This window comes from Ranitomeya imitator, chromosome 4, assembly GCF_032444005.1.
Source record: "Ranitomeya imitator isolate aRanImi1 chromosome 4, aRanImi1.pri, whole genome shotgun sequence".
Taxonomy (NCBI): Eukaryota; Metazoa; Chordata; class Amphibia; order Anura; family Dendrobatidae; genus Ranitomeya; species Ranitomeya imitator.
In genome coordinates, this window is record NC_091285.1 from 264,491,139 (window position 1) to 264,517,703 (window position 26,565).

General features: G+C 44.6%; 1 protein-coding gene across 1 annotated transcript in view; it reads right to left on the reverse strand.

Annotated features, from left to right (window-relative positions):
- The window catches only part of TRHDE (thyrotropin releasing hormone degrading enzyme), a 1,712,820-nt gene that overhangs the window by 16,071 nt on the left and 1,670,184 nt on the right, over positions 1–26,565 (reverse strand). Inside the window, exons 16-17 of the mRNA XM_069764587.1 lie at positions 18,934–19,101; positions 15,345–15,485 (exon numbers count right to left, since the gene is read on the reverse strand). Of these exons, the coding sequence (XP_069620688.1) occupies positions 15,345–15,485; positions 18,934–19,101 (309 nt within the window). The remainder of the gene's footprint in view (positions 1–15,344; positions 15,486–18,933; positions 19,102–26,565) is intronic.

The window sequence follows — 26,565 nt, forward strand, 5'->3', positions numbered from 1 at the left end:
ATGAGAGTATGTGTTTAATTCAAAATTACTAGATTTCTTATTGCATGCTAAGGTCAGAAAATAGGCATCGTGCAAACTTTATAATGACTTGTTTAGTGTTATTCACGATGACCCACATAAATGACAAAACTGGCTTTTAGAAGCTGATGAAATTCCAGAGGCCCAAGAGAACTGTATTTTAAAGCAATTTTGCTTCTACTGTATAATTTTGTATATTTGAAATACAAAATTTTACACTTCATAGATTATATTTAACAAATTAGATGAGAATGAATGAGTTATGAAAATGACCCAAAATGCAAAGGATACAAGATTCGCAATGTCCTAAATACAATTTTTGATGAAGCTGATCTATTACATTTAAGTAATAAAGGTTTGAGGACAGAATTTTGACCAGGTTTAATCATGATTCTATTACCTTATTCGTTTTGGTTCCTATGATATATAAGGGTATATTAACTTCTTCCATCACATCACTGGTTTTAAAAGTCCTAGTGGGATTTCATTTGGATATGAAAAAGTAGTCCTTTCTTCCACATAGATCATAATCCTTGTGCACCATCTTTCTCATAGTGAACATTCCCCACAACAAGAGGGGACATAGCCGTGGGGAGTGAGAATTGTCAAAGTCTGGAGCAACTTTGTAGTCAGAAGTGGTTCTAACTCTTTAGGTACCTTGTTCAGTAGCAATAGCAGCATGTTAAGAGTATTGATAGAGGGAAGGAGTTCCCACTGGCCTCAAGCAGGCTCCCTGCAATGAACAAATTGCTGATGCTGTTATGTCAACTGGAGGTCTAAAGGTACCGTCACACTTAGCGACGCTGCAGCGATACCGACAACGATCCGGATCGCTGCAGCGTCGCTGTTTGGTCGCTGGAGAGCTGTCACACAGACCGCTCTCCAGCGACCAACGATGCCGGTAACCAGGGTAAACATCGGGTAACTAAGCGCAGGGCCACGCTTAGTAACCCGATGTTTACCCTGGTTACCATCATAAAAGTAAAAAAAACAAACACTACATACTTACCTACAGCCGTCTGTCCTCCAGCGCTGTGCTCTGCACTCCTCCTGTACTGTCTGTGTGAGCACAGCGGCCGGAAAGCAGAGCGGTGATGTCACCGCTCTGCTTTCCGGCTGACTGATGCTCACAGCCAGTACAGGAGGAGTGCAGAGCACAGCGCTGGAGGACAGACGGCTGTAGGTAAGTATGTAGTGTTTGTTTTTTTTACTTTTAGGATGGTAACCAGGGTAAACATCGGGTTACTAAGCGCGGCCCTGCGCTTAGTTACCCGATGTTTACCCTGGTTACCAGTGAAGACATCGCTGAATCGGTGTCACACACGCCGATTCAGCGATGTCTGCGGGGAGTCCAGCGACGAAATAAAGTTCTGGACTTTCTTCCCCGACCAGCGACAGCACAGCAGGGGCCTGATCGCTTGCTGCCTGTCACACTGGACGATATCGCTAGCCAAGACGCTGCAACGTCACGGATCGCTAGCGATATCGTCTAGTGTGACGGTACCTTAACAATGACTTCCTGGTCAGCTCCAAACAGTATATATTTACAATAAAGCAGACTCAATATGGTGGCAGGTATAACAGTAATATATTTAGACGAGCCAGTAAAGGGTATAAATTGCCTACAATGTCCACCTATCATAAAACGTAATGCTTTATTATACAATATTAAAACTAAATCAGATTTCTCATAGCTGCAGGTTAAAATAAGAAGCGGTTAGGGCTAGCGGAACGCACCGAGTAAATATAGATGTTTTTATTGTTATTGGTGCGTTCGCAGCCCGGGGTCCACCATGCAGGAGAACCTGCTGCTAGCAAACAGCAGCACTATATGGCGGTAAGGACTAACTCAGTTAATTCACCGAGTAGCTGTGAAAGCAAAGCACTGTGCCCTGTTAGACTTCATAGAGGCACAGGCTAACTACCCAAACAGAGAGCAGTCAGTGGTCACGCATGCAAACAAAACTCCTCGCCGGAGGTGCCAACATTCTAGGGGCTTATTTCAGCCAGGTCCCTGAATACATACAAACACAACCTCCTCGCTGGAGGTGCCAGCATTCTGGGGGCTTATTTCAGCCGGGTCCCTGAACACACTCTTACGTGACCACACTGGCGCAAAGCACATAACATAGAACAATACTAGCGCATGGCCGTGCGGCCATGCAAGCCTTAAATAGTTGCAGCACGTACAGGACATTCCTAGGAGGACCAATGAGAGACTGCCACAGAGCGTGAGCACCTACAGGACCTTCCTGAAGGACCAATGGCCTTAGCTGCAGTATCCGATCATGTGACCCTCGAACTCCACTGAGAGATCTTACTCTGGGCATGCTCAGAACGAGGAAAGCAGGACTTGGTCCCAGAAGTGTCTGCTCGCCGCTGCCCAGCACTGACTCCAATGGCAGAAGCAGGAAAAGCAGCAGTAACTCTTTGTACAGAGTCAGACTGAGCGAGACGCTGGGACAGACGTCTCCGCTGAGCAGGCTCCACTGCGGCAGAAGAAGAATGGGAGACCGCATCGGAGATGGCCCAAGATTCCCCCTGTGCAAAGGCGGCAACTCGACCCCTAACAGAAGCCTTCTTAGTAATACTTAATCAATATTTGTATAATTCTTACAGTCATGGCCAAAAGTATTGACACCCCTGCAATTCTGTCAGATAGTACTCATTTTCTTCCTGAAAATGATTGCAAACACAAATTATTTGGTATTATTATCTTCATTTAATTTGTCTTAAATGAAAAAACACAAAAAGAAATGTCCTAAAGCCAAATTGGATATAATTCCACACCAAACATAAAAAAGGGGGTGGACAAAAGTATTGGCACTGTTGAAAAATCATGTGATGCTTCTCTAATTTGTATAATTAACAGCACCTGTAACTTACCTGTGGCACCTAACAGGTGTTGGCAATAACTAAATCACACTTGCAGCCAGTTGACATGGATTAAAGTTGACTCAACCTCTGTCCTGTGTCCTTGTGTGTACCACATTGAGCACGGAGAAAAGAAAGAAGACCAAAGAACTGTCTGAGGACTTGAGAAACCAAATTGTGAAGAAGCATGAGCAATCTCAAGGCTACAAGTCCAAAGAAAGAAGACCAAAGAACTGTCTGAGGACTTGATAAACCAAATTGTGAAGAAGCATGAGCAATCTCAAGGCTACAGGTCCATCTCCAAAGACCTGAATGTTCCTGTGTCTACCGTGCGCAGTGCCATCAAGAAGTTTAAAGCCCATGGCACTGTGGCTAACCTCCCTAGATGTGGACGGAAAAGATAAATTGACAAGAGATTTCAACGCAAGATTGTGCGGATGTTGGATAAAGAACCTAGACTAACATCCAAACAAGTTCAAGCTGCCCTGCAGTCCGAGGGTACAACAGTGTCAACCCATACTATCCGTCGGTGTCTGAATGAAAAGGGGCTGTATGGTAGGAGACCCAGGAAGACCCCACTTCTTACCCCGAGACATAAAAAAGCCAGGCTGGAGTTTGCCAAAACTTACCTGAAAAAGCCTAAAACGTTTTGGAAGAATGTTCTCTGGTCAGATGGGAGAAAATTAGAGCTTTTTGGGCAAAGGCATCAACATAGAGTTTACAGGAGAAAAAAAAGAGGCATTCAAAGAAAAGAACACGGTCCCTACAGTCAAACATGGCGGAGGTTCCCTGATATTTTGGGGTTGCTTTGCTGCCTCTGGCACTGGACTGCTTGACCATGTGCATGGCATTATGAAGTCTGAAGACTACCAACAAATTTTGCAGCATAATGTAGGGCCCAGTGTGAGAAAGCTGGGTCTCCATCAGAGGTAATGGGTCTTCCAGCAGGACAATGACCCAAAACACACTTCAAAAAGCACTAGAAAATGGTTTGAGAGAAAGCACTGGAGACTTCTAAGGTGGCCAGCAATGAGTCCAAACCTGAATCCCATAGAATACCTGTGGATAGATCTAAAAATGGCAGTTTGGAGAAGGCACCCTTCAAATATCAGGGACCTGGAGCAGTTTGCCAAAGAAGAATGGTCTAAAACTCCAGCAGAGCATTGTAAGAAACTCATTGATGGTTACCGGAAGCGGTTGGTCGCAGTTATTTTGGCTAAAGGTTGTGCAACCAAGTATTAGGCTGAGGGTGCCAATACTTTTGTCTGGCCCATTTTTGGAATTTTGTGTGAAATGATCAATGTTTTGCTTTTTGCTTCATTCATTTGTGTTTTTTCATTTAAGACAAATTAAATGAAGATAATAATACCAAATAATTTGTGTTTGAAATCATTTTCAGGAAGAAACTGAGTATTATCTGACAGAATTGCAGAGGTGTCAATACTTTTGGCCATGACTGTATATATCATATGTAGATGTAATGTTGCATGTAGTATTGTAGTAGTGGTCTGCAGACTGAAATAAAATGTTAACAGAAATATAATTCCCTCAATATATTTTATTTTATTGGAGTTATTCTACAAATTGCTATGTAGATAATGGATTTTGCAGATCAATACCACAATACTACATATAACTTTGCACCTCTGTATGATAGTTTATCAAGATCAACTACATAGATTGCAAGAAGCTGAAAAAATGATAGTGTGATGAGGGAAAAGCCAATCTGCTAAACATCTTTTTTTCTAGTATTTATGCAAGTAAATAGCATAACAGACATGATCAGGGATACTAAATATTCTCCTTTGAATGTCACCTGCTTAGACCAGCTGAAAGTATGGGTCTTACTTCAAATCATTAAAGCGGACAAATCCCTCAGCAAGGTTGGCATAAACCCCCAAGTACTGCAGGAATTAAGTACCGTGATAGATAGTGCGTTATGTTTAATATTCACAGATTCAATAACAACAGGGTCTGTGCCACAGGACTGGCTCATAGCAAATGTAGTGGCAGTAATAAAAAAGGGGACAAAATCAGAGCCTTAAAATTACAGGCCAGTAAGTTTCTCTACTGTGGGTAAAATCCTTTGAGGGTTTTCTAGGCTATGCTATCTTAGAGTATCTGGAATGCCCGCAAGGGCCGTGGGGTACTCGGTACCGGGTCCGGTACTTAATGGGACGCGTGTCACGGCGGCGGCCTAGTCCGTGGCCCTGTGAGCCCATGTTAAAGGAAAGATCTTTAAGGCCGGTTTCACACGTCAGTGGCTCCGGTACGTGAGGTGACAGTTTCCTCACGTACCGGAGCCACTGACACTCATACACACATTAAAATCAATGCATCTGTGCAGATGTCATTGATTTTTTGTGGACCGTGTCTCCGTGTGCCAAACACGGAGACATGTCAGTGTTCGTGGGAGCGCACGGATTACACGGACCCATTAAAGTCAATGGGTCCATGTAAAACACGTACCGCACACGGACGTTGTCCGTGTGCAGTCCGTGTGCCATGCAGGAGACAGCGCTACATTAGGCGCTGTCCCCCCACTGGTGCTGAAGCCGCCATTCATATCTTCCCTGCAGCAGCGTTTGCTGTAGAGAAGATATGAATAATAGTGTGTAAAATCCAGATCCAGGTCCCCAACCCCCTCCCACCCCCTATGCGCCCTCCCCCCCGCTGTGATTAAAATACTCACCCAGCTCCCGACTCCCTCGCTGCTTCCTGTCCTGGCTGCACCTTGTACTGTATGAGCGGTCACGTGGGACCGCTCATTTACAGTAATGAATATGCGGCTCCACCTCCCATAGGGGGTGGGAGGGGGTTTGGGGACCTGGATCTGGATTTTACACACTATTATTCATATCTTCTCTACAGCAAATGCTGCTGCAGGGAAGATATGAATGGGGCTTCAGCACGATGCAGGGGACAGCGCTAAACTTTAGCGCTGTCTCCAGCACGGTGCGTGTGGTACCCAGTGGGCACACGGACGGCGCACGTGTGCCACACTGATGTGCCACAGAAACGCACCGGCACACGGACACAGATAATTCCGGTACCGATTTTTACGGTACCGGAATTATCTGGACGTGTGAGACTGCCCTAAAGGGGTTTTTGAAATAAAGAAAGTTTGTGACGCCACCAGTGGTATTCGGTCAGAGGTGACCAACGCTGCTTAAAGGGGTCCTCTGGGGTGATGTTATGACAGCCAGATGGTATAACTTCCCACAGGTGAAGTAGGTCCCCAGGGCTTCCGGTGAAGTAGATGAAGATGGTGAGTGGTGCGATAAAGAATGGAGGACACAGGTTTGCAGTCTCTTTACCTTGTTTACTGAAGTTAGCAGGCAGCCCCAGTCCAGGGCACCAGATCACAGGTACAGGCAGGGTCCAACTGGCTTGGAAGCGAGTTCAGAGTCCCCTTTAACCAGGCAGAGTTAAAAGCCTTTCTTTTAGAGTGGTGGTATACAGTCCCTTACTGCCTAAGGCTTCTGGCAAGGTCCCCTCAATTCTCTCTGTCCCCCTTTAGGTAGGACTCAAACCCGTATGACAGGTGACTAGAGCCTTTTAACAGGGTTTCTATCATGACCCGGGCTCTTTGTGTCACTGTGTCTCCTGGGTATTAGTGTGGACAAGTTACATGTAGTCTAGCTGTCCTTCCGGTTTCTGTTGTGCCTCCTAGAGTATGACACAACCTCGATCTTCTGTTTACCGGTATCTGCGCTCTGTCAGGTAGGTAGCCCAGTCGCTCCTATTCTCCCTTGCTGTCACTCTCCTGTGCTTTGCTCTCCGGCACGTTAGCTAAAAGCTGTTCTTCCTTCTGTATCTCGCCATCTTGGGGCTACAGAACCTCAGGCTGTACGGCCCCTCACCCATCCTTCTGCCTCAGACTGCTCCAGTCTGCTGTCTGGCACCAACTTTCTAAATCTTCCTAACTGTCTAGCAATTGCCTAACAACTAAATCCTCCTCCCGACCAGAGAGAGTAGCTCTCCTTAAGTCGGGTGTAGAGCTCCCCCTTCTGGCCTGGGGTCAGAATGGTGTTGAATGTGCTGATTACCTTATAAAAGGAATTCTTCATCGCTTCCAAATGTGACATCACTCTCCCCATGAGGAAAGCAATGCCACTGTGACAACCAGGACCCTGGGGCATCACACATCTCAATAAAACTAACCTCATGACACAGTACTAGCATGGCTTTATGAGGGATATTTCCTGTCAAACTAATCACATCAACTTCATTAAGGAGGTAAGTTCCAGACTCGATAAGTGAAGTGCAGTGAATGTTGTCTATATGGCCTTTTCAGTGGCATTTGATATGGTGGCACACAAAAAGTTGGTATAAAAATAAGAATAATGGAACAATTGGAAAATATGTGTAACTGGTTTAACAACAATTAATGAAACACAATCGTATTGGGTCACAGTTAACAGCGGGGTACCAAAGTGGTCAGTATTGGGCCTTTTTCTTTTTAACATATTTCTTAATAGCCTTGCATGAGGCATAGAGAATAGAATTACAATATTTTCAAATGATACTAAATTCTGAAGGGTAAACAACACAGAGGAGTGTAATCTAATATTACAGAAGGATTTTTGTAAGCAGGAAGCTTGAGGTGAGAAATGGCAAATGAAAGTTAATGTAGATAAATGTAAGGTCATGCACTTGGGCAGAGGAAATAAAATATATATTTAAGTGCTAAATTGTAAAAAACTGGGCAAAACTGTCACTGAAAAAGACTTGTAGACTTGAAAAAGAGGTGTATGGGTGGACGGCAAACTCCACTTTAGTTACTAGTGTCAGGCAACTGTTGCCATGGCAAATAAAATAATGGAATGCATTAAAAAAGACATGGACTCATCCTGATAAGAACATATTTGTGCCTTTATGCAAGTCATTAGTGCGGCAACACTGAGAATACTGTGTACAACTTTGGTCTCCGATGTATAAGAGTACACAGCTGAAATAGATCGGGTGCAGACAAGATCAATCAAGGTTATTAAGCAAATGGGTGGACTGTAGTACTTAAAACTTGGGGTTATGTTTGGAAAAACGAGTTCTCAAGAGTGATTTTATTAATATGTACAAATATAAGAAGGGACACTACATAAATCTTTTTAATGATTTTTTTACACTTAGAGTTGCGACGGGAACAAGGGGGAGTCCGTTACATCTAGAGGAGAGAAGGTTTCATTATAATACCAGATGCAGAGTCTGAACACCTTTCTTGAACAATGTAATAGACCTGGTTATGAATATTAGATTCTGTGATGGGCTGTGTTAGGTGTCGAGTTCCCGCCGCTGCACAGGGGGAATCTCGAACAATCTCCACTGCAGTCTCCCATTATTCTCCAGCCACAGTGGAGCCTTCTCAGAAGAGACATTGGTCCCAGTGTCTGGATCAAGCTGATAATGTGCGGCTGGTTACTGCTGTCCTTCCAGGCTCAGCCATCGTAACCAGTACTGATCAGCAGCGAGCGGGCGCTCCTGGGACTAAGTACTGCTTTTCTTCTTCTGAGCATGCTCAAGGTACAACCTCCCATTGGAGGTCGGGGGTCACATGCTCAGGTCCTGTAGCAGCTCCTATTGGACTATTAGGAAGGTCCCGGAGAGCTTCCGCTATAAAAGGTTCACATGGCCGCATAGCAATACGCTAGTATAAGCTTGTTATCGTGTGTGTTTGGATGTATGACTGTTCTGGTGATTGCTCCTTAATCTTTCCCATTCCTAGTGTTGTTGATTGCTCACGAGTGTTGGAGCTACCTAGCGCCTGTCAATGCTATTCTTAACACAAGAGGACTATCCTTACTGCGTCAAACCAGCAGCGACCGCCAGTGTGGTGCCATGCGCAATCAGTGCGCTTTCCTAGCCCTAGTTAGGGTGGTTAGCGGCGTCCACCAGAGACGCGCTGTACACACTCTGTGTGGTAATCTTTAATTAATCCTGATAAACGGTCAGTGTAGGGTGGGAACTCCCACTTGATCTCAGCATCTGATTCAGGGCATCCTCAGGAGCGGGCTCAAAAGCCACCGAGGGTCAGAGCGAGATCAATCACCAGCATAGTGGGGGTGAATTTCAGGGATCCCACTAGAGTCCATCTGCTGCACCCTGTGACTGCTAACAGGGCACAGCATTTCCTTTGTTTCCCTGCGACTCTGTGAAGCAACAAAATTTGCATCAGTTCATAACGGGTGACAGAACCTGTGTTCATTCTGGCGTAGTACCGCCATATAGTGCCGCCATTACCTAGCAGCAGGCTCCATCACTGCATGGTGGACCCCGGGCTGTGAACGCACCTTTTACTATCTTTACATGTATTTGGTGCATTCCGCCAGCCCTAACATTATACTAATGCCAGGGTCTGGCTAGTAATGGTGGATGAACAGCGACTGCAGCGGTATATCTAGCAGCTGGAGAGCAGGTTGGCGGCTCTCGAGTGCACAATCTCAGCTGTGGATGTTACTGCAGTAGCTGTTCAGGCTGCTAGCATGGCTGCAGCTAGTTTGTCCACTGCCACCTCTGTTCCGACCTTATCCCGCATCCCGCTGCCAGATAGGTACTCTGGTGATAGCAATTCATGCAGGGAATTTGTCAACCAGTGTGTGATGCACCTTGAGCTTCTGGCTGAACGTTTCCCCTCAGAGTGGGCTAAAGTGGGAATCATTATATTTCTCTTGTCAGACAGGGCGTTGGAGTGGGCTATGCCGCTGTGGGAGCGTGACGATCATCTGGTGCAGAGTGCTCTGCGGTTCCTGAGCACTCTGAAACAGGTTTTTTTGGGGACTTCAAGTCACTCATGATACGGTGCTACAACTGCTGGAACTGACACAGGGCTCATCCTTAGTCAGCCATTTTTCTGTCCACTTCCAGACTTTAGCATCTGAGCTGGAGTGGCCGGATAAAGCCCTCATCCCTGTATTTTGGAGGGGGCTGGCTGACCATGTGAAGGACGCTTGGTCACTAGGAAGATTCCTGCCACATTGGAGGAGCTAATAGCTTTAACAACTAGCATCGACCTTTGTTTTAACAAGCGAAGGTTGGAGGGAGCCCAGTGTAGGCAGAGGTTTCGGCTGGCTCCCACCTTCGCCATACCTCTGGAATCTCCGGTTCAGGCATCTGAGCCACATGAGGCCATGGAGGTGTCACGAGCGGGACGTAAGTCCCGGACCGCTCATGCACTCAAGGTCTGTCATGTCTGCCGGCGGTCAGGACATCCTGCCTCCAGATGTCCCCAGTGGTCGGGAAAATGTCAGTGTCTAGTGGTTGTAGGAGGAGGTACACTAGACACGGCGACATTTTCCTCCAAACTGTTCTTCAAGGGGACAATTTCCATTGGCCCATCCACTCTTACGGTAGAGCTTTGCATTGATTCTGGAGCGGAAGGCAATTTTATGTCATCTGCCTTCACCCAACGGCATGCAATACTCCTGGTGATGCTTGCCAAATCTGTGACCGTACGAGTAGTAAATGGGTCGACACTGCCCTCAAAGATAACACATCATTTACTTTATCCATATTTCCATCCCATCAGGAGATTATCTCTCTGCTCGTCATTCCCGTGGGAATTGATGAGGTCCTCTTAGGGATACCATGGCTACACTGCCACTCTCCTCATATAGAGTGGTCCTCAGGGAGAATTCTGGGATGGAGTGAATTTTGTGAGGGTAGATGTCTGAGGGAGTGCGTTCAGGTTGCTACTACTGAGGTACTCACAGATCTTTCCTCTCTCCCCAAGCACTATTGGCCCTATGCGGATGTGTTCTCCAAGAGGAAAAAAAAAAAGACAAACCGAAGCACAGAAAAAAAAATGGTTCAGAACTTTCTTTTCCTTCTTTTGAGATACATTTAATTCATTTTTGGCCACTTGTACTGTTATGATCTGGTGGTTTAGGAACAACATGAGACAAGCTCTGAAGGAGGTGGTATCTGTACTGACCGCAACCCTGAACCTAGCAACGCAACTAAAAATAGCCATGGGGGGTACCTGACGCTCCCTAGACCCCTCGGCACAGCCTAAGATCTAACTTCCCCTAAAGATGGAAACAGGAAACCTATCTTGCCTCAGAGAAAATCCCCAAAGTGAAAGATAGCCCCCCACAAATATTGACGGTGAGAGGAGGGGAAAATAACATACGCAGAAATGAAATCAGATTTTAGCATAGGAGGCCAGTCTAGCTTGATAGATAGGACAGGAAAGGATACTGTGCGGTCAGTATAAAAACTACAAAACAATCCACACAGAGTTTACAAAATCTCCACACCTGACTAAAGGTGTGGAGGGTAAATCTGCTTCCCAGAGCTTCCAGCTAACAGAAAAAATCCATACTGACAAGCTGGACAAATATAGAATGCACAGAACAATAAGTCCACAACATGTGGACTGAAATGAGCAAAGCCAGAACTTATCTTTGCAGAACTGGTCAGGAAACCAGGAGAATCCAAGCAGAGATGTGAATCCAGCCAGGAAACATTGACAAGTGGCACAGGCTGAAGAAAGAGCCAGACTTAAATAGCGGACGATAAGTGGAGGCAGCTGATGACAGCTAACTCCAAGGAGCAGCCATACCACTAGAAACCACAAGAGGGAGCCCAAGAGCGGAATTCACAACAATTTGCTATACTAGATCTCTGGGGTGCTTGCAACCTGATTCGCATCTGTGAGGGGGACGAATGGAGCACAGATTTTAACACCAGGGATGGGCATTATGAATACCATGTGATGCCCTTTGGGCTCTGTAATGCTCCTGCAGTTTTCCAAGACTTTGTGAATGATATCTTCTGAGATATGCTCACCACCTCGGTCATATTCTATCTGGATGATATTCTCATCTACTCTCCAGATATAGACTCCCATCAGAGAGATGTTTGCAAAGTCTTCAACCTCATACCGGCCAACTCCCTCTCTGCCAAGTTGGAGAAGTGTGTTTTTGAGCAGGAGTTCTTGCCTTCCCAGGGCTATATCATCTCCACCTGGGAATTGGCCATTGATCCTGCCAAGCTACAGGCTGTGATGGACTGGCAAGAACCCCATTCTCTTAAAGCGGTGCAGCGCTTTATGGGGTTCTTTAATTATTATCGCCAGTTCATTCCCAACTTCTCAACTTTTGTAGCTCCCTTGGTTGCTCTCACGAAGAAGGAAGCAAATCCCAAATTATGGTCAGAGGAGGTCTCCAAGGCCTTTCTCTCTATTAAGTCACACTTCGCTAGAGCTCCCATTCAACATCACCCAGATGTTTATAAACCATTTATCATGGAGTTGGATGCCTCTTCCGTCGGTGCTGGAGCAGTCCTCTTCCAGAAGGATGCTCAAGGTCGGAAGCATCCTTGCTTCTTTTTCTCCAAGACCTTCACACCTGCAGAGAGGAATTATTCCATCGGGGACAGGGAGTTGCTAGCCATGAAGCTGGCCTTTTCGGAGTGGAGACAGCTCCAGGAGGGGGCTCACTTTCCCTTCCAAGTTTACAGCGACCACAAAAATTTGGTGTATCTACAGACTGCCCAGCGGCTAAATTCTCGCTAGGATAGATGGTCCCTGTTCTTCTCCCGGTTCCATTTCACCCTCCATTTTCTCTCCAGGTAGAAGAACATTCGTGCCGACGCTCTCCCCCACTCCGCAGTGTCATCAGAGGAGGAGGAGCCTCGGCGTATTGTCCCTTCAGAGAGCCTGAGAACTGTGGCTCCGGTTTCGCTAGAGTCTGTGCCCCGGACAAGACTTTTGTGCCATCTAATTTGTGACAGGAGGTTCTCTCTTGAGCTCACTCTTCCAGGGTGAGTGGACATTTTGGGACCAAGAGGACATCTAAGCTTCTGGCGAGAACGTACTAGTGGCTGCATATGGCCCGTGACATCGGAGACTATAATCTGGCATGTGTCTCCTGTGCCAAGAATAAGTCTCCTCGACAAAGGTCTGCTGCCGGTGGCAGACAGGCCATGGGAGATAATCAGGATGAACGTCTTGGTGGGTTCACCCAAGTCCCATAGCTGCACCATTATTTGGGTAGTCACTGACCATTTTTCCTAAATGCTGCATTTGGTGCCGCTTCCACAGCTGCCTTCTGCACGGGCCTTGGCGGCGTTGTTTATTAAGCACGTTTACCGCCTACATGGTATGCCTGACAAAATTGTCAGTGACTAGGGTCCCCAGTTTGCATCTCAGTTCTGGAGAAAGCTTTGTCGTTCACTCAGCATCGAGCTGAATCTCTCTTCAGAATGCCATCCCGAGATGAATGGGTTGGTAGAGAGGGCCAACCAGACCCTGGTAACATACCTGCCACATTTGTTTCAAACAGGCAGGATGACTGGGCATCCTTGCTACCGTGGGTGGAGTTTGCACTGAACAACGCCGTAGCTGACTCCACTAGGCAGAGCCCATTCCTCCTTAATTACGGCCAGCATCCACGTGTTCCTGTGCCCATGCCGATGTCTTCCGCCGACTCCAGGGTGGCAGACTGGTCTGTGGAGGCATGTGATATTTGGGACCGCACACAGTATGCCATCAGGGCCTCCAAGTAGAGAATGAGGTCCTCCGCCGATGCCCCGCTCCGACCTTTGCTCCTGGCGACTTGGTGTGGCTCTGCCCGTAATATCAGGCTGCGAGTTGAGTCCATTAAGTTTGCACCTTGCTACTTGGGTCCCTTCAAGGTCCTGGAACAGGTTAACCCTGTGGTCTACCATCTGGCCTTTCCACCATGCCTAGGCATCACAGACACCTTTCATGTGTTCCACCTAAAACCCGTTCACATGTCCCAGTTTTCTGAGTCATCTGCCGGGACATCGGGTTCATCCATGGACGATTACGAGGTGAAACCCATCAAGGGGTGTAAGGAGGTACATGGCAAAAGATTCTATTTGGTGTATTGGAAGGGTCACGGCCCTGAGGACAGGTCCTGGGAGCCTGAAGAGCATATTCGGGCTCCACAGCTCATTGCAGCCTTCAAGTGTAGCGAGGTCCAAGGAGGGGGGTAATCTCCGCTGTGGTCTCCCCTTCTCCTCCAGCTGCAGTGGAGCCTGCTCAGCAGAGACGTCGGTCACAGCATCTGGCTCAAGCTGATACTATGCGGCTGGTTACTGCTCTCCTTCCAAGCTCAGCCATCGTAACCAGTACTGATCAGCAGTGAGCAGGACTAAGTCCTGCTTTTCTTCTTCTGAGAATGCCCAAGGGATGACCTCCTATTGGAGGTCGGGGGTCACATGCTCAGGTCCTGCAGCAGCTCCTATTGGACCACTAGGAAGTTCCCGGAGAGCTTCCGCTATAAAACGTTAGCATGGCCGCATGGCCATGCGGTAGTATAAACTTGTTAACATGTGTGTGTGGATGTATGCTTGTTCTGGTGATTGCTCCTTAATCATTCCCATTCCTAGTGTTGTTGAATGCTCGCGAATGTTGGAGCTACCTAGTGCCTGACAGTGCTATCCTAAACACAAGAGCATGATCCTTACTGCGTCAAACCAGTAGCGACAGCCGGTGAGGCGCCATGCGCAATCAGTGTGATTTCCTAGCCCTAGTTAGGTGGTTAGTGGTGTCTGCCAGAGTGGCACTGTACACACTCTGTGCGGTAATCTTTAATTCAAATCCTGACAACCGGTCAATGTAGGGTGGGAACTCCCACTTCATCTCAGCATCTGACTCAGGTCGTCCTCTGGTGCGGGCTCAAAAGCCACCGAGGGTCAGAGCGAGATCAATCACCAGCATAGTGGGGGTGAATTTCAGGGATCCCACTAGCATCCATCTGCTGCACCCTGTGACTGCTAACAGGGCACAGTATTTCCTTTGTTTCCCTGCGACTCTGTGAAACAACAGAGTTGGCATCAGTTCATATCGGGTGATGGTTCCATCTCTGCACGGTGAACCCCGCCTTTTACTATCTTTATATTTATTTGGTGCATTCTGCCAGCTCTAACAGGGTGTTGATCAAGGGAATTAGTCTGATTGTTGTAAATGGAGTCGATAATAAAATTGTACCTTAATATGGAACTATTAGTATCTTTCCCATAAAATTTGGGCATTCCTCTGGATCAACATGTTAGGCTTTAGTTTGAGCTTGATGGACTTACAGTACATCTTTCTTCAACTTTAAAAACTATGAAATAATACTTTATACAACATTACATCTAGGTGAGATAGAACGATACTGCTACCGATAAACTATGGGTATTACTAAGTTGTCTTCTCTCTCTGTTTATTTTAGCCTATACCTAGGAGAAATCAGATTTTTTAGATTAGAATATCTTTTAAGTGTTAATAATGTCTTAGAAAATGTTTCAAATCTAGAGTTGAGCAAAAAGATTCTCAGATAGTCAACGTTTGCTGGACCAGAGACCCTTCGGACCTTATCTTACTAATTTTTTTTCCCATCATGTCTTTTGACTGTTAGGTTTTTGCAATATCATCATTGTTTTGTGACATGTGCATGACATTTTGCTTGATGTACTAAATAAAATGACAATCTAATAATACATACCTGGCATTTAGAATTTTCCATTTATCTCTGAAAAATTTCCAGGCTAAGTCTCTTCCATGTGGATTTCTTGCTACATGAATAATAACATCAATGGCATCTTGATCCAGCACAACTTCAGAATTTAGTGACAGGTTTAGAAGCCTTTATGGTAAATGTAGATAAATTATGTTATTTTCTCAAAAGAAAAAAAATATTAATAAAGCTGTTAGCACACATGCAGTTCAATGCATTTTTGTGTGCAGTTTTTTTCCTAGAGTCTCGAGTGATTTTAGCTTAGTATTTTACAACTTTTGAAAATGTTTTCTAAACACTGCCTTCTAATCGAGCTGTGATATTTTTGCTCTGTTCCCATACTTTGATTAGAAGTAGTTGACAAGTGATCGCTCTGATCAATCAAGTCATGTGCTGTAAAAGTATCATAATTACTGTGTGTTTTGAGCCATGACGCCAGTAGTATCGTACATGACTACTGATTGACTACAGTGGTCACACATCAACTTTGTGATATTCCAGCCTAAAGTCTTCTTCATGCGCTCACAAACACAAACACAAACACACACTTTCTCCTACTCGTGTATGTGAGCTTCAAAACACATTGAAAACACTATGTTTCCATCATTTTCAGGATAGCCTAACACAGCAATTTCTAAAAACAATGTTATGTTTTTCATACTGTTTTTAAAGGGAGCCTGTCAGCACAGAACGACTATTGAAAACAGACACAAGCGCATGATGCAGTTTGGTGTGGCCAAACAATTAAGTGCACCTACCAACCAACTTGATTTCCATTCATCTTTTGACCATCTTTGGCTCTACAAAGCCAGAGCTGAAAATAAAAAAAACGATCAGGGGGTGGTCGAGATTTAGGGATAGCAAATAGGTGGGAAGGTATCCTTAAATGTTTTTGCCATGCCATAATGCACCAAGTCATAGGAAACAAAATTGCGGTCTGGTGAGGAGCGCTGAGTTGAAAATGGTGGAAGCAATAAAATGTATTTATTTTTTTTAAAGTGCAGGCCTTTATTGAAAGATAATCCACAATACGTTTCAATGGCGTTCTGCCGTCTTCACCAGTTAGCCACCTGATGAAGACGGCAGAATGCCGTTGAAACACGTTGTGGATTATCTTTCAATAAAGGTCTGCACTTTAAAAAAGAAAATAAAAATGTTATTGCTACCACCATTTTCAACTCAGCGTTCCTCACCAGACTGCAATTTTTTTCCCATGACTGCTATTCTCCCTCCCTGAGGGTGCGCAGCAGGAGATGCTCTCACAGGCAGATCTGGATCTTCCATTACATGACCGCAAGGACCTATGGTCACATGACTCCTAGCGTCCCACCACGGTCCTTCCAGGCATTGCACAGAGAATCTCCCTTCAGCAGGGAATAATGAAGCCCTGCCTGGCTACCACAGAGGATCACCTTGCCACCACTCGCAGCTGTCAGCCATCTACCCGTTGGTTGCACCACCATCCATCACTCGTGCACCAAGGTTATGCAGGGGTGCATAACCTCCTAAGGTAAGTGGCTACACAGCTTCACCCACAGTCTACTGCTCCACTGGCCCTGATCATGCGCATCCCTATCTTCTTTTTTTTTGCATAATGCACAAAGTGTCTGTACTTGTTTTTACCAGATACTCTATGCTGGCAGACTCCCTTTAAAAGTGTCATTTAAAAGCGAAAAATGTCGGTGTATGGTGTTTTGTCTGTTTTGTTGCATAAGCGTCTCTATGCCAAGGAAAACATGTAAAAGTTGCCATTTTTGAAAACTCATAGCATCTTCATTTAGGTTCATTTTTATTTAAGTGGTGAAAAAAATCCAAAGTTTGCAAAAAAAAAATAATAAAAGTTGCCATTTTTCAAGACTCGCAGCATCTCCATTTTTGGGGATCTGGGGCCAGGTAAGGGCCTATTTCTTGTGCACCAAGCTGATGCTTTTATTGATATCATGTTTGTGTAGATTTTTTTTTTGCTACGCTGTTTACCAATCAGAGTAATTCCTTTTATATATTGTTAGATCAGGTGATTTTGAATGCAGTGATACCAAATATGTGTATTTTTTGTTTTATTTTGAATGGGTCGAATGAGGGGTGATTTAAACTTTTATATGGCAATGACAACCACAGGGTTCTCCTGCAGATCCCGGGTTGTCATGCTAACCCATCGCCGGCCTGTGGTCATGTGACTCTGGTGCCGATGAGAGGGGTTAATGATGCGCTTCCTGAGCGTACATGTTAAATGCCACTGTCAAAGTTTGAGAGTGACATTTAACATGTTAATAGCTGAGGGTGGATCGCGATTCCACCTGTGGCTCTTAGGGGCACATAAAAGCTGATGAGTTCAGCTGTCATGGGCCGGAAAAGCTGTAGGCTCATCACCGGAGCCCGCAACAACCAGGGGGAGGTGTCCAATGTCAGATATATCAGTCATTGGACATTAAGGGGTTAAAGAAATTGACCCGTTCTGTGTTTTGAAGTCACTTTTGGTTTTCACTTTAAAATACTTATGAAACACTACCCAGAAAAACTAATGTGTGAATTAAGCCTTAGAGTTTCATTGGAGGTTCATCTATCTTTAGTCTGAGTTTCATCAGCTTTTCTCAAACGTGAAATAAAATAGATTCTCCACCTTCTCCTATGTGACAATCCATGAAAATGGGACCGCACTCAGACGGCATCCAAGAGCGCTCCGATTTTTTTCACAGATCCATAGACTTGCATTGCCAAATTCACTCCAACACTCAGATCAATATTTTACCTGTGTACTCACCACAATTTATCACTACTTCGTGAACCAAGCAAATCCATTGCCCCATTTACTAATATTGATACCAGTGCTGTCAGCAAAAACATGGATAGCACTCATACACCCAAAACCTGACAAGTGAATGGGTTTTAATTCATTTGAAGAAAAAAAGCCAAAATATTTCCATACCTAGAGCAATCTACACTTTGTAAAAAAGTCACTAACCCCAAATTGCTGGGGAAAAAAAGTTCTGTTTTTTGCATAGACATTTAATGTCTTAAACTAGACTTTAAAGTAACTTATAGCCAAAGAATATTTCAATGAAATAGCAATATATTGAATTTTTGGTTTTGTGATGTTTGTGTCTTTCACATTCTTAATGCCAGTGTTTGTTTTTATGTTCCAAAACAGCATGCTCAGAGATTTTTGAGCACTTTCTTTCCTCTATAAAAACAGTTGCAATGAAAAATCTCCACAGTCTAGCAGTCTGTTCACATAGTTGTGGCTGTTTTGGGTTTTGCACTTCATTTCCCCACTGGCTGTTATAACATTTCATCCATATACGGTAAATCAAATTTTATATCTTTATTCGAGCAAACATCCCTTCAAAATAAGCTAAACCTACCCAATGGTTCTTCATAAAAATTGAACACAACTTAGGAAATGTGTAATTAGAATACCCAATGCTCTACTTTTAAGTTTTTCTGCAGAAATTGTGCCTAATCTTAGTCCCATCTGCATTCCTCTACAATAGCCACATGCTTCTCACAGTACCCTAAGGACACTTTGGACCTTTCCCTAATCTATGATTGATCAGCAAATCATCTTGCATCCACTGACCTGTTCAGCAGGTTTCTATTATCACTGCAGGTTAGTGCTTCTAACAATATCTTCTTTTCAGAAACTGCTGTAGTAGAATGGAATTTCATCCAAATAAACTCCCAAACATCTTCATCCATCAAGGATACTCCTGTGCAATATACAATGTCTCGGACATTTGGTGGAATTCTAAAAAAATAAAAAAATAAAACAATTATACTTATACATATGCAACCATTTTTAAATACAATATCAAATAAAATGTTTACCTATCTTTTACCAATCAAGAGTTTGATCTTATTAATGATACATACAACAATATACCAGTAGTAAAGCATGTAGTAGACTTAGTCATGCTAAAGTATTGGATTTTCTAGACTATTAGATACTTACTGTATATATTGTGAAGAACATCATGGGACAATCTTGGATAAAAATCATTGCACAGTTACACTATACTTTTGAACTCCATGTGACTACTTTTGCCCCTTTACAATGAGTGATGTACATGTACAGTACATCAAAAAGTTTGGACAAACCTGTTCATGCATAGTTTTCTTTGTTATTATTGGAATGTGTACATGTTAGATTCATACTAAAGGCAACAAAACCATAAAGGACACTGATGCAAAGCAGGAATAAGTAATTTTTTGTTAAACAAACCAGAACATGTGTTAAATCTCAAAGTACCCCCATTTACTATAACAGCTTGACACACTCTTGACCTTCTCTCAGTCAGCTTCAAGAGGTTGTCACCTGGATGACTTGCAAAGAACTGGTAGGCTTTGTCATAAGTTCATTTGATAAATCATGGGTCTTCAGAAAGTGTTTGTGACCATCATGTTCAGATATATTTTACAGAGGAAGTGTTGTTATACAAATCCTTATAGTGTTGAGAACTATTCCACAACTGTTCTAAGACAGAAAATGGCAAGAACCACTCAACTAAGTAGAGAAGAAACACATGAGAAACACAGTCAGTCTGAAACATTGCTAAAACCTTGAATGTATCATCAAGTCCAGTTATGAAAGTTAATAAATCACTATTGCGAAATTGGCATTCATGAGGATTGCCCCAGGAAATGAAGACTATGAATTACCTCTGCTGAAAAGGAAGAGTTAATCAGAGTTAATAAAAAACTACAAATTCACAGCCCCACAGATAACAGCTCTCATAAATAATCCACAGACATCAAGTAGCAGACACATCTCAAAATCAACAGTCAAGAGGAGATTGTAAGAAGCTGGCCATTATGGTTGAAAGGCAAATAGAAGCCACTACTAAGGACAATCACGTAGGAAATATTTTCTCTATGTGCCGTACCCACCTTGAAGCATAGAGGACGAGGTGTAATGGTGTTGGGACAACAATAGCATTCTTCAAGATAATGCCATCACACTTGATTGTAACAGTACAATGAACCAAAACACACCTTCAGGCTATGTGAGGGCTATGTACCAAAAAAGTAAATGGATTGAGTGCTGCATCAGATGATATGGTTTCCACAATCAACACATCTCAACCCAATTGATAAGGATTGAACAACAGACTGAAGGTAAAGCAGACAAGAAATGCTTAGCACCTCTGAGAGCTACTTCAAGAAAGTTGGAAACCCATTCTTGGTTATTACCAGGTTAAGCAACTTGAGGGAATACTATGTGTTTGTTAAGCTGAAATAAGACAAAAAGGAGATTATTTGAGTAATATATAGTCTAACACATATTCTGGCGTGCTAAACATAAGTTTTTTCACTTCTTCTTTCCATATGTGTTTCTTAGTGGTTTGCTGCCCTCAGTCTAAATATACAATGTGCACATTCCAACAAGAATAAGGAAAATAATTACATGAAGAGGTGTGTTTGACTGGTACCGTACGTCACATGCATGGAGTGGGCTCAGAAGATAACAATGCTCTTTTCTCTGCAGATGTCAGCTATTCAGCTAACATCTGCCTGTAAAAGTATTATTCTGGATTTTAATGCCACTGTCAATCTCTCACAGTAACATTTAAGACACACAGTGCTGAGACATGATGTTCAAGGCCTCCATCATCCATCCTCCGATACAATTGTGTGATGCAGATAGCTTTTTTTGCCGTCTAAAGCCATAGTTGGGATCTCATCTCAGTGAATTTAAGCTATATACTGCAATATAATTACGGTATGTTGCTGTATATATAACAGGGGGTTGAAAGTTTTAAGCCTCCTAACCTTTAAAAAAATAATTAATCAAAAACATTCAAAATCTAAAAAGAAACCTATTTAATTTTATCATAAAATTTCAATCTATCAATATTTAACCTGTATGATAAACTCAAAACATCAGAATTTCCATTTTTCTCTTGCAATGACTCTTCCAAAAATGTAAAGAAAAGCAATTAAAACTTCATATTTATTCCAAAATGGTCATGTGCCACGTACAGTTAAATCACACTGACAGGTTAGAATAGAATACATAGAATAGATGTATACACATAGGATACCTAGGTATATTAATGTCAGTGACACACATATACAGCTCTGGCAAAAATTAAGAGACCACTGCAAAATGTTCAGTTTGTCTGATTTTTCTCTTTTATAAGTATATTTTTAAGTAAACTGTAAATTGTTCATTTAGTCTATAAACTTCTGACAACATGTCTCCGAAGTTCCAAGCAATAAAACAGTACTTTCAGACTTCAAATAATGCAAAGAAAACAAGTTCATAAGCATTTAGAAACAACAATACTAATGTTTTAACTCAGGAAGAGTTCAGAAATCAATATTTTGTGGAAGAACCATGATTTTTAATCACAGCTTTCATGCGTCTTGGCATGCTTTCCACCAGTTTTTCACACTGCTCCTGGCTCAAAAATGTAAGCAGTTCTTCTTTGTTTGATGGCTTGTGACTATCCATCATCCTCTTGATTATATTCCAGAGATTTTCAGTGGAGTTCAGGTCTGGAGATTGGACTGCCCATGACAGGGTTTTGATGTGGTGGTCTCTTAATTTTTGCCAGAGCTGTATATATTGGACAGATAGATATAAGAAGAGCCGGTAATTCATCACTGCAGGAGCTGACAGGATAGAATAGATGGATTACATACAGTAAATACACATAGAATAGATAGTTATATATATGTCAGGGACATATACAATTAGCACAGTGTGTGTGAATCTTACTGAACATGTATTTAATTACCGTATTCACTCATGTATAAGCTGCAGTAGCATAGCTACCAGGGGGGCAGAGGGGGCAGAGGGGGCCATCGCCCCGGGCCCTGCGCTCTGAGGGGGCCCACCCGGAGCTACGCTACTGTAACTGCATCGGCGCGCGCAGCGCGCCGATGCAGTTACATTCTGCGACAGGGCAGGGAGAATCGATCTCCCTGCTCTGCCGCTATAGGGCCCCTGAGCAGGCGCGGGGGGGGGGGGTTGGGGGCCCGGTGCCAGCAGTGGGCCCCCCGCCCACTATCGCAATGTGAGCTGTATCGGCATCTAGCCGATACAGCTCACCACAGTGATGAGGGAAGGAGCGCTGTGCTGCGCTGCACTCCTTCTCCCATCATCCCCCACACTGACAGCGGGCACGATGACGTCACTGTCCGGCGCCCGCTGTCAGTGTAGATGAGCGGGAGCAGGGAGCGCCGCTGGAAGAACAAGGAAGAAGAGAGGTGAGTATTTGTTTATTTATAGGATCTGTCTATTGGGGGGGTGTGCTGCCTTATTTATAGGATCTGTCTATTGGGGGGGGTGCTGCCTTATTTATAGGATCTGTCTATTGGGGGGGTTCTGCCATATTTATAGGATCTGTCTATTGGGGGGGTGCTGCCTTATTTATAGGATCTGTCTATTGGGGGGGTGCTGCCTTATTTACAAGATCTGTCTATTGGAGGGAGGTGCTGCCTTAATTATAGGATCTGTCTATTGGGGGTGTGTGCTGCCTTATTTATAGGATCTGTCTATTGGGGGGTGCTGCCTTATTTATAGGATCTGTCTATTGGGAGGGTGCTGCCTTATATACAGGCTCTGTCTATTGGGGGGGTGCTGCCTTATTTACAGGATCTGTCTATTGGGGGGGGTGTGCTGCCTTATTTATAGGATCTGTCTATTGGGGGGGTGCTGCCATATTTATAGGATCTGTCTATTGGGGGGTGCTGCCTTATTTATAGGATCTGTCTATTGGGGGGGTGCTGCCTTATTTACAAGATCTGTCTATTGGAGGGGGGTGCTGCCTTAATTATAGGATCTGTCTATTGGGGGGGGGTGCTGCCTTATTTATAGGATTTGTCTATTGGGGGGTGCTGCCTTATTTATAGGATCTGTCTATTGGGGGGTTGTGCTGCCTTATTTACAGGATCTGTCTATTGGGGGGTGCTGCCTTATTTATAGGATCTGTCTATTGGGGGGGGTGCTGCCTTATTTATAGGATCTGTCTATTGGGGGGGTTCTGCCATATTTATAGGATCTGTCTATTGGGGGGGTGCTGCCTTATTTATAGGATCTGTCTATTGGGGGGTGCTGCCTTATTTACAAGATCTGTCTATTGGAGGGAGGTGCTGCCTTAATTATAGGATCTGTCTATTGGGGGTGTGTGCTGCCTTATTTATAGGATCTGTCTATTGGGGGGTGATGCCTTATTTATAGGATCTGTCTATTGGGAGGGTGCTGCCTTATATACAGGCTCTGTCTATTGGGGGGGTGCTGCCTTATTTACAGGATCTGTCTATTGGGGGGGGGGGTGCTGCCTTATTTATAGGATCTGTCTATTGGGGGGGTGCTGCCATATTTATAGGATCTGTCTATTGGGGGGTGCTGCCTTATTTACAAGATCTGTCTATTGGAGGGGGGTGCTGCCTTAATTATAGGATCTGTCTATTGGGGGGGGGGTGCTGCCTTATTTATAGGATTTGTCTATTGGGGGGGTGCTGCCTTATTTATAGGATCTGTCTATTGGGGGGTTGTGCTGCCTTATTTACAGGATCTGTCTATTGGGGGGTGCTGCCTTATTTATAGGATCTGTCTATTGGGGGGGGGTGTGCTGCCTTATTTATAGGATCTGTCTATTGGGGGGGTGCTGCCTTATTTACAGGATCTGTCTATTGGGGGGTGTGCTGCCTTATTTATAGGATCTGTCTATTGGGGGGGGTGCTGCTTTATTTACAGAATCTGCCTATTTGGGGGGTGTGCTGCCTTATTTACAGGATCTGTCTATTGGGGGTGTGTGCTGCCTTATTTATAGAATCTGTCTATTGGGGGGGGGTGCTGCCTTATTTATAGGATCTGTCTATGGGGGGGTGCTACCTTATTTATAGGATCTGTCTATTGGGGGGTGCTGCCTTATTTATAGGATCTGTCTTATTGGGGGGGTGCTGCCTTATTTATAGGATCTGTCTATTGGGGGGGGTGCTGTCTTATTTATAGGATCTGTCTATTGGGGGGTGCTGCCTTATTTACAGGATCTGTCTATTGGGGGGGGTGTGCTGCCTTATTTATAGGATCTGTCTATTGGGGGAGGTGCTGCCTTATTTACAGAATCTGCCTATTTGGGGGGTGTGCTGCCTTATTTACAGGATCTGTCTATTGGGGGTGTGTGCTGCCTTATTTATAGGATCTGTCTATTGGGGGGGGTGCTGTCTTATTTATAGGATCTGTCTATTGGGGGGTGCTGCCTTATTTACAGGATCTGTCTATTGGGGGGGGTGTGCTGCCTTATTTATAGGATCTGTCTATTGGGGGAGGTGCTGCCTTATTTACAGAATCTGCCTATTTGGGGGGTGTGCTGCCTTATTTATAGGATCTGTCTATTGGGGGGGTGCTGCCTTATTTATAGGATCTGTCTATTGGGGGGTGCTGCCTTATTTATAGGATCTTTCTATTGGGGGGGTGCTGCCTTATTTATAGGATCTGTCTATTGGGGGGGTGCTGCCTTATTTATAGGATCTGTCTATTGGGGGGGTGCTGCCTTATTTACAAGATCTGTCTATTGGGGGGGGGTGCTGCCATATTTATAGGATCTGTCTATTGGAGGGGTGCTGCCTTATTTACAGAATCTGCCTATTTGGGGGGTGTGCTGCCTTATTTACAGGATCTGTCTATTGGGGGTGTGTGCTGCCTTATTTATAGGATCTGTCTATTTGGGGGGTGCTGCCTTATTTATAGGATCTGTCTATTGGGGGGGTGCTGCCTTATTTATAGGATCTGTCTATTGGGGGGTGCTGCCTTATTTATAGGATCTGTCTATTGGGGGGTGTGCTGCCTTATTTATAGGATCTGTCTATTGGGGGGCTGCTGCCTTATTTATAGGATCTGTCTATTGGGGGGGTGCTGCCTTATTTATAGGATCTGTCTATTGGGGGGCTGCTGCCTTATTTATAGGATCTGTCTATTGGGGGGTTGCTGCCTTATTTATAGGATCTGTCTATTGGGGGGGTGCTGCCTTATTTGCAGGATCTGCCTATTGGGGGGGTGCTGCCTTATTTTCAGGATCTGTCTATTGGGGGGGTGTGCTGCCTTATTTATAGGATCTGCCTATTGGGGGGGTGCTGCCTTTTTTATAGGATCTGTCTATTGGGGGGTGTGCTGCCTTATTTACAGGATCTGTCTATTGGGGGGGTGCAGCCTTATTTACAGGATCTGCCTATTGTGGGTTGCTGCCTTATTTACAGGATCTGTCTATTGGGGGGGAGTGCTGCCTTATTTACATGATCTGCCTATTGGGGGGGAGTGCTGCCTTATTTACATGGTCTGTCTATTGGGGGGGTGCCGCCTTATATACAGGATCTGCCTATTGGGGGGGCGCTGCCTCATATACATGATCTGCCTATTGGGGGGTGCTGCCTTTTATACAGGATCGGCCTATTCGGGGGTGCTGCCTTATATACAGGATTTGCCTATTGGGGGGTGCTTCTTTATATACAGGATCTGCCTATTGGGGGGGTTCTGCCTTATATACAGGATCTGCCTATGGTGGTGCTGCCTTATATATACGGGATCTGCTTATGGGGGGTGCTGCCTTATATACAGGATCTGCCTATAGCGGGGGGTGCTACCTTATTCTACAGGCTCTGCTTATGGGGGGAGTGCTGCCTTATATACAGGATCTGCCTATAGGGGGAGTGCTGCCTTATTATACAGGATCTGCCTATGGGGGGAGTGGTGCCTTATTCTAAAGGATCTGCCTATGGGGGGTGCTGCCTTATTTACAGGATCTGTCTATTGGGGGTGTGTGCTGCCTTACTTATAGGATCTGTCTATTGGGGGGGTGTGCTGCCATATTTATAGGATCTGCCTATTGGGGGGGTGCTGCCTTTTTTATAGGATCTGTCTATTGGGGGTTGTGCTGCCTTATATACAGTATCTGCCTATAGGGGGAGTGCTGCCTTATTATACAGGATCTGCCTATGGGGGAGTGCTGCCTTATTCTGCAGGATCTGCCTATGGGGGGAGTGCTGCCTTATTCTAAAGGATCTGCCTATGGGGGGGTGCTGCCTTATACTACAGGGGCTGCCTATGGGGAGTGCTTTAAACTACAGGGTCTGCCTATAGGGGTGCTGCCTTGTGCTATATTGAGGACTATCTGGCACATTTGCTATATGGCGTTTATCTATGGGGTCATCATACAGTATGGGGATTACAGTGTTGGAGCCATCAAACAGTTTGAAGGCTACTAAG